Genomic DNA, 8,095 nt, shown 5'->3' on the forward strand with positions numbered 1-8,095 from the left:
GGGGGAGGGGAGAGGAGGGGGAGGGAGAGGAGGAGGGCAGTTGTGGACCTGAGATGATGCCCCCCATCCCTGGGCTGAGACTGAACCATGAGATGAACTTGAACACTGAACCCACCTTTAACCCAACCAGGGCTGAGCCCAGAGACAAACCTACCCCAACCTCCTACCCTAGGTCCAGCGCTGCCCTCAAGTGCTTTTATTGTTTGTTTTTGAGTCTTGCTCTGTTGCCCAGGCTGGAGTGCAGTGGTGTGATCTCGGCTCACTGCAACCTCTGCCTCCTGGGTTCAAGCATTTCTCCCGCCTTAGCCTCCCGAGTAGCTGGGGTTACAGGTGGGTGCCACCATGCCTGGCTAATTTTTGCATTATTAGTAGAAATGGGATTTCACCATGTTGGTCAAGCTGGTCTCAAACTCCGGACCTCAAGTGATCCCCCTGTCTCGGCCTCCAAAGTGCGGGGATTACAGGTGTGAGCCACCGCACCTGGCCTAAATTCTTAACCCTGATCTCTGCCTGCAGGGACAGTCCCCTCATAGATCACCAATGCCTCTTCCCCAGAGAGACTGGGGTGGGGTGTGAGCTGGGGCTCCCTGAAGCACCCCTCTGTCCACACAGGCACTCCTCAGCTGCTGGCCCTGGTGCAGCACTGGGTGCCCGGGGCACGGCTGGTGGAGGAGCTGCCACACGAACTGGTGCTGGTGTTGCCCTACACGGGTGCCCATGATGGCAGCTTCACCACACTCTTCCAAGAGCTAGACACGCGGCTGGCAGAGCTGAGCCTCACTGGCTACGGGATCTCCGACACCAGCCTCGAGGAGGTGTGAGGCCTGGGTGGTGGTGAGGTGGGGCAAGAAGGAGGGCTGCCTGGAGGAGGTGGTATTTTGAAGGATGAATAGCAGTGTGTTTATGAGCAGCAAGGACATTCAGGGAGGAGGCATGGTACATGAGGAGCTCTGGTGGCTCAGACGTCCCTTGGGAAGGCCTGGGGGACCCATGGTGTAGGAGGGGTGGGGGGCTCATAAGCCCCCAGTTCCCCCTGTGGGTGTCCAGGCTCTGAGCCCCCGCTTGTCTCCCCAGATCTTCCTGAAGGTGGTGGAGGACCGTGCTGTGGACACAAATACGGAGGGTGCGGCCACAGCTCCCTGACCCCTGACCCCGATCCAGAGTGGGACTGAGACCAAGTCCCCATCCCTGGCTTAGTCTGGCCCAAGGCATAGCTTTTACCCCTATGCCTGATTTCTGATCCCCCAATCTCTGATCCTCAACTTTGACCCTGACCGCGATGGCCCTGCAGATGGCAGCAGTGGGCAGCACCCGTGCACGGGCATTGCTGGCCTAGATATGACCCTGCGGCTCAAGATGCCACCGGAAGAGACAGCGCTGCAGAATGGGGAGCCAGGTAAGTCTTCCCCAGTGGCCCTGTGGTTCTCCCAGCACCCCCACCCATAGCAGCGTGAGCACTGACCCTCTCATCCCTCACAGCTGGGTCAGCCCCAGAGACCCAGGCCCTGCAGGGCTCTGGGCCAGACACCGTGGGCCGGGTACAGGGCTGGGCACTGACCCGCCAGCAGCTCCAGGCCCTGCTTCTCAAGCGCTTTCTGCTTGCCCGCCGCAGCCGCCGCGGCCTGTTCGCACAGGTGAGGGGGGCCAGCACCAGGGAGTCGCATGGGAGTCCCTGAGTTTCCTACCCTGGCCATCCACTCAGTGGCCTAATTCAAACCCTTACCCCCGTGTGTATTCCCAACCCAGAGCACATTTATTGAGGGCACTGGGGAGCCATGGGTGGTTGTAGAGCATGAGCAGGGCAGGTGCAAGCAAACCTGGAAGGTGGGTGGAAGCAGCAGCTGATGGGCTGGTCCCCCAGATCGTGCTGCCTGCCCTCTTTGTGGGCCTGGCCCTTGTGTTCAGCCTCATCGTGCCTCCTTTCGGGCACTACCCGGCTCTGCGGCTCAGTCCTACCATGTATGGTGCTCAGGTGTCTTTCTTCAGGTGGGTGCAGAAGGAAGGGGCTGGTGGCAGGAAGACTAGGGATCTGGGGGTACAGCCCTGACCCTCCATCTCCCCTCACACACAGCGAGGACGCCCCAGGGGACCCTGGACGTGCCCGGCTGCTCGAGGCACTGCTGCAGGAGGCAGGACTGGAGGAGCCCTCCATGCAGAATAGCTCCAACAGGTGAGGGCATCTCGTTGGCCTGGACCTTGCCCCTCTCTGGCCTCAGTTTTCCCATCTGGTCCCTGGCCAAGGGGCCTCAAGGGGCACCCAGAGCATCCCCTGTGCCCACCTGGGAGCTGGGAGCCTCTGTGTCTCCAGGAGCCCCCAGAAGCTGGGTGCTCACAGACCCGCACCTTGACCCTGCTGGGCCCTTGAGTGTGCACAGCCCATTGTCTGCAGGTTCTCGGCGCCAGAAGTTCCTGCTGAAGTGGCCAGGGTCTTGGCTAGTGGCAACTGGACCCCAGAGTCTCCTTCCCCAGACTGCCAGTGTAGCCGGCCCGGCGCCCGGCGCCTGTTGCCCGACTGCCCAGCTGCAGCTGGTGGTCCCCCTCCGCCCCAGGCAGTGACCAGCTCCGGGGAAGTGATTCAGAACCTGACGGGCCGGAACCTATCTGATTTCCTGGTCAAGACCTACCCGCGCCTGGTGCGCCAGGGGTGAGCCATGCCCCAGGACTCAGTTTCCCTGGCAATAGTGTGGGTCCTTGGGTTGGTGGGGCTGGTGTGGTCCTGGGGGAGGAGGTGGAGAGGTTGGATGCCCAGCCTGGGGCTCCGGGCTGGGGGTGTTGTGTGCCCTCCTCTCCTCTTTTTTTTTTTTTGAGATGGAGTCTCCCTCTGTCGCCCAGGCTGGAGTGCAGAGGCGTGATCTCAGCTCACTGCAACCTCCACCTCCCAGGTTCAAGCAATTCTCCTGCCTCAGCCTTCCAAGTAGCTGGGACTGCAGGCATGTGCCAGTGCACCTGGCTAATTTTTGTGTTTTTAGTAGAGACAGGGTTTCACCATGTTGCCAGGCTGGTCTCGAACTCCTGACCTCAGATGATCCACCTGCCTTGGCCTCCCAAAGTGCTGGGATTACAGGCGGGAGCCACCGTGCCTGGCCTTCTTTTCTCTTTTTGTCCCACCCTTGACTCTGCAGGCCCCTCTCACCATTTCTCTCTGTCCCACATCCCTGTTTCTGCCTGTGTCTCTGTCCGTCTCTCCCACAGCCTGAAGACTAAGAAGTGGGTGAATGAGGTCAGGTGAGGAGGGGTCTAGCTTGGGGTCCCCTGCCCCAGTTCCACTCCCATGCCCTCTGCCTGCCCCCTGGGAGCTCTCCCAGCCCCCCCGGCCCTCAGCTCCCCTTCCCTGCCTGCATGGCCCCATAGGTATGGAGGATTCTCGCTGGGGGGCCGAGACCCAAGCCTGCCCTCGGGCCAAGAGTTGGGCCACTCAGTGGAGGAGTTGTGGGCGCTGCTGAGCCCCCTGCCTGGCGGGGCCCTCGACCGTGTCCTGAATAACCTCACAGCCTGGGCTCACAGCCTGGATTCTCGGGACAGCCTCAAGGTGGGAACTGGGGGTGACAGGTGGGCGTCCGGTCACAGCAAGGTCCAACCCCATTGCCCTGACCCTATGACCTTGACCCCCACCCAGATCTGGTTCAACAACAAAGGCTGGCACTCCATGGTGGCCTTTGTCAACCGAGCCAACAACGCACTCCTACGTGCTCACCTGCCCCCAGGCCTGGCCCGCCGCACCCACAGCATCACCACACTCAACCACCCCTTGAACCTCACCAAGGAGCAGCTGTCTGAGGCCGCACTGTGAGTCCCTCCACCCTTCATGCCCTACCCTGTCTCCATTTCTCTGTCGTTTGAGGTGGTGGGAGTTGGATTTGAACCCTGACATACTCTTGCTTTATAAATGGGGGACAGAAACTGTTCCTCTGCTCCCTAAGCCAGGGAAATGGGACCTTCTCAGGCTCCGCGGGCCCCAGCCTCCCCAACACATCCTCGTCCCACCAACCTTTATCCTGTCTTGAGACCTGTACAACCTCTGCTGCCAAATCCCAGGCACCGTCATCCCTAAATTGCCCCCGCCATCTCTGTCACTGCTGACTGCCCCATAGACCTTTATCCCATCAATGGCGTGTTCAGCTCTGCTCTGAGCAACCCATGTGCCCTCACCCTACAACAGCCCTCATGTCCTCACCTCCAGGATGGCCTCCTCGGTGGATGTCCTCGTCTCCATCTGTGTGGTCTTTGCCATGTCCTTCGTCCCGGCCAGCTTCACTCTTGTCCTCATTGAGGAGCGAGTCACCCGAGCCAAGCACCTGCAACTCATGGGGGGCCTGTCCCCCACCCTCTACTGGCTCAGCAACTTTCTCTGGGACATGGTGCGGGGGCTGCTTGGATGGGTGGGGGCCCAGCCACTGCTTGCCACTGCCCTGTCTGGCCCCTTCTAGGCAGGGGCTTGTCCAAGATGGCCTGGGTAAAGTCTTAAGGATTGTGGGAGACTTTGTGTCCTCCTCAAAAAGCAAGGAGGTCAGGGTGGGAATAGGGCTGAGGGTGGTAGTCCCCGCCTCTTCACACTGATAAAGGTAACTGCCATCTCCAATGCAGTGTAACTATTTGGTGCCAGCGTGCATCGTGGTGCTCATCTTTCTGGCCTTCCAGCAGAGGGCATATGTGGCCCCTGCCAATCTGCCTGCTCTCCTGCTGTTGCTACTACTGTATGGGTGAGGACCCCACTCCCTCAGGGACTATTCTTACTGCCCCTTACTGCCTTCCCCATCAATGCTGCTGAGAGAACTCTACAGCAGCTCCCAAGGAGAGGATATGGAGGTCTGGGGTGATACCATGTGTGATCCAATTCAGTGGTGTGCCAAGGTGGCCTTAAAAGCTCATCTTGTACTGACTGATATTAATAGAGGTCTAAGGCAGCCCACGCCTGTAATCCCAGCACTTAGGGAGGCTGAGGCAGGAGGACTGCTTGAGGTCAGGAGGGCAACATAGACCTCTAAAAAGAAAGAAAGGGCTGGGCATGGTGGCTCACGCCTGTAATCCCAGTACTTTGGAAGGCTGAGGCAGGCAAATCACAAAGTCAGGAGGTGGAGACCATCCTGGCTAACACGGTGAAACTCCGTCTCTACTAAAAATATAACAAAATTAGCCAGGCGTGGTGGCGGGCACCTACAGTCCCAGCTACTCGGGAAGCTGAGGCAGGAGAATGGTGTGAACCCAGGTGGCGGAGCTTGCAGCAAGCCAAGATCGCACCACTGCACTCTAGCCTGGGCGAAAGAGCGAGACTCGATCTCAAAAAATAAAAAAATAGAAAGAGAGAAAGAGAAAGAAAAAAAAAACAGAAATATGCTTTGGGTGAAAATGTCTAGGTCTAAGGCAGAGAAGATGGGAATGGAGAGTTTTATTCCTCTCAGGGCTTCTCAGTCTGAGTAGTTACTCCAGTGACTCCTATTGTCCCTTCAGCTGGTCGATCACACCGCTCATGTACCCAGCCTCCTTCTTCTTCTCCGTGCCCAGCACGGCCTATGTGGTACTCACCTGCATAAACCTCTTTATTGGCATCAATGGAAGTATGGCCACCTTTGTGCTGGAGCTCTTCTCTGATCAGGTGGGGCACCATAAGGCTGGGGCTTGGGCTGGGTTGGGTTGTTGGACTCAGCCCCTAACCAACATCCCTCTTCCTGCCCTTGAGCAGAAGCTGCAGGAGGTGAGCCGGATCTTGAAACAGGTCTTCCTTATCTTCCCCCACTTCTGCTTGGGCCGGGGGCTCATTGACATGGTGCGGAACCAGGCCATGGCTGATGCCTTTGAGCGCTTGGGTGAGAACTTCCTGTCAGGTGGGGCCATGGCTACAGATAGCTAGCACCCTTGGAGACCTAGAGTTAATTATACAGAGTGGAGACAAACAGCCCCGCCAGGGAGACAGCCAGGGTTCTTAGGTGGCCACAAGATTGGGCCAAGTTGGAGGTACAAGAAAGCAGCCATATTGTAATCCCAGCACTTTGGGAGGCTGAGGCAGGCAGATCACGAGGTCAGGAGATCGAGACCACCCTGGCTAACATGGTGAAACCCCGTCTCTACTAAAAATACAAAAAATTAGCTGAGCATGGTGGCGGGCACCTGTAGTCCCAGCTACTCGGAGGCTGAGGTGGGAGAATGGCGTGAACCCGGGAGGCCAAGCTTGCAGTGAGACAAGATCGCGCCACTGCATTCCAGCCTGGCCGACAAAAAAAAAGAAAGCAGCCATATAAAGCTAATTCTGTCTTAGATTACATCACAAGAGGCCTAAGGCTCTAATTAAGGAAGGTGATAAAACTTCTGTTCTCTGTGCCAATTAGATTCCAGCTGAGTGGCCTATCCAATTTGTGTTCCTTTCCCTTAAGAATCCAGAGTGACATGGACGGAGAAGGGGCCAGAAACCTAGACTCTCATGGACCCAGGTCCTCCTTTCTATATCCACAGGAGACAGGCAGTTCCAGTCACCCCTGCGCTGGGAGGTGGTCGGCAAGAACCTCTTGGCCATGGTGATACAGGGGCCCGTCTTCCTTCTCTTCACACTACTGCTGCAGCACCGAAGCCAACTCCTGCCACAGTTAGTCAGGTCTACAGAGAGGGTGGCAGGGGCCAAGGACCTACGTTAGGCCCACAAATGTTCTGTCCCCAGACCCAAGGTGAGGTCCCTGCCACCCCTGGGATTGGAGGATGAGGATGTAGCCCGTGAACGGGAGCGGGTGGTCCGAGGAGCCACCCAGGGAGATGTGTTGGTGCTGAAGAACTTGACCAAGGTAGGTGTGGCCAGGTTGACTGCTGAGTTGGGGGGGCTCCCACTGGCCCACTCACCTTTCTGAAGGACCTGCACTCTTCCAGGTATACCATGGGCAGAGGATGCCAGCTGTTGACCGTTTGTGCCTGGGGATCCCCCCTGGTGAGGTGAGTCCAGGGGTGGAAGCCTGGTGCAGGGAAAGTGAGAGGCTGCGTGCCCTGCCCATCATCCTTTACTGAACACCTACTATGTGCCCACAGCCCTTTATTGAGCAACTACTGTGCATCCACCACCTTTTATTGGGCACCTACTGTGTGCCAATATTTGTGCTCCTATTTTTATTTTATTTAATTTATTATATTTTATTTTATTTTATTTTATTTTATTTTTTTGAGACAGAGTCTCACTCTGTCACCCACGCTGGAGTGCAGTGGCACCATCTCGGCTCACTGCAAGCTCCACCTCCTGGGTTCACGCCATTCTCCTGCCTCAGCCTCCCAGGTAGCTGGGACTACAGGCACCCACCATCACGCCCGGCTAAGTTTTGTATTTTTAGTAGAGATGGGGTTTCACTGTGTTAGCCAGGATGCTCTCGATCTTCTGACCTCGTGATCCACCTGCCTTGGCCTCCCAAAGTGCTGGGATTACAGGCATGAGCCACTGTGCCTGGCCTTATTTTTTTTTTTTTTTCAGAGACAGAGTCTCACTCTGTCGCCCAGGCTGGAGTGCAGGGACGCAATCTCAGCTCACTGCAAGCTCTGCCTCCTGGGTTCACGCCATTCTCCTGCCTCAGGCTCCCAAGTGGCTGGGACTACAGGCGCCCGCCACCATGCCCGGCTAATTTTTTGTATTTTTAGTAGAGATGGGGTTTCACTGTGTTAGCCAGGATGCTCTCGATCTCCTGACCTCGTGATCCACCCGCCTCAGCCTCCCAAAGTGCTGGGATTACAGGCGTGAGCCACCCCGCCTGGCCTATGTGTTTTATTTTGAGCCAGCAAAACCTCATTAAGCACCTACTGCCTGCTTACATCTATTAAACACACACTGTACTCACTAAAGAGGTGTACTGAATACTTTTGTGTCCATCAACATTTATCAAATACCAATAGAATTTATTGGACCCCTATTATATACACATCTATATGAAGCACTTGTCACAGCCAACATTTATCAGGCACCTGCTTTGTACCAGTTCACATTCAAGCACCCTACTATATGCAAATTTATTTGCTGTATGCCACTTATTGGCCACCTACTAGGGCTGGTACACATCTGCAAACAAGTGCTGTTTGTTAACACACATTGCAGTGTGTGTGTGTATATATATATGGGATTTTTATATATATG

General features: G+C 56.4%; 1 protein-coding gene across 1 annotated transcript in view; it reads left to right on the plus strand.

Moving 5' to 3' along the window:
* Positions 1-8,095, plus strand: part of ABCA7 (ATP-binding cassette, sub-family A (ABC1), member 7) — a 29,686-nt gene that overhangs the window by 16,311 nt on the left and 5,280 nt on the right. The window contains exons 22-38 of the mRNA XM_011964099.1: positions 613-815; positions 1,075-1,123; positions 1,292-1,396; positions 1,480-1,634; positions 1,862-1,986; positions 2,072-2,170; positions 2,390-2,644; positions 3,193-3,225; positions 3,352-3,529; positions 3,617-3,786; positions 4,181-4,358; positions 4,585-4,700; positions 5,449-5,593; positions 5,681-5,804; positions 6,448-6,577; positions 6,650-6,770; positions 6,853-6,915. Of these exons, the coding sequence (XP_011819489.1) occupies positions 613-815; positions 1,075-1,123; positions 1,292-1,396; positions 1,480-1,634; positions 1,862-1,986; positions 2,072-2,170; positions 2,390-2,644; positions 3,193-3,225; positions 3,352-3,529; positions 3,617-3,786; positions 4,181-4,358; positions 4,585-4,700; positions 5,449-5,593; positions 5,681-5,804; positions 6,448-6,577; positions 6,650-6,770; positions 6,853-6,915 (2,249 nt within the window). The remainder of the gene's footprint in view (positions 1-612; positions 816-1,074; positions 1,124-1,291; positions 1,397-1,479; positions 1,635-1,861; positions 1,987-2,071; positions 2,171-2,389; positions 2,645-3,192; positions 3,226-3,351; positions 3,530-3,616; positions 3,787-4,180; positions 4,359-4,584; positions 4,701-5,448; positions 5,594-5,680; positions 5,805-6,447; positions 6,578-6,649; positions 6,771-6,852; positions 6,916-8,095) is intronic.

Source organism: Colobus angolensis, unplaced genomic scaffold (assembly GCF_000951035.1).
Source record: "Colobus angolensis palliatus isolate OR3802 unplaced genomic scaffold, Cang.pa_1.0 Scaffold64, whole genome shotgun sequence".
Classification (NCBI taxonomy): Eukaryota; Metazoa; Chordata; class Mammalia; order Primates; family Cercopithecidae; genus Colobus; species Colobus angolensis.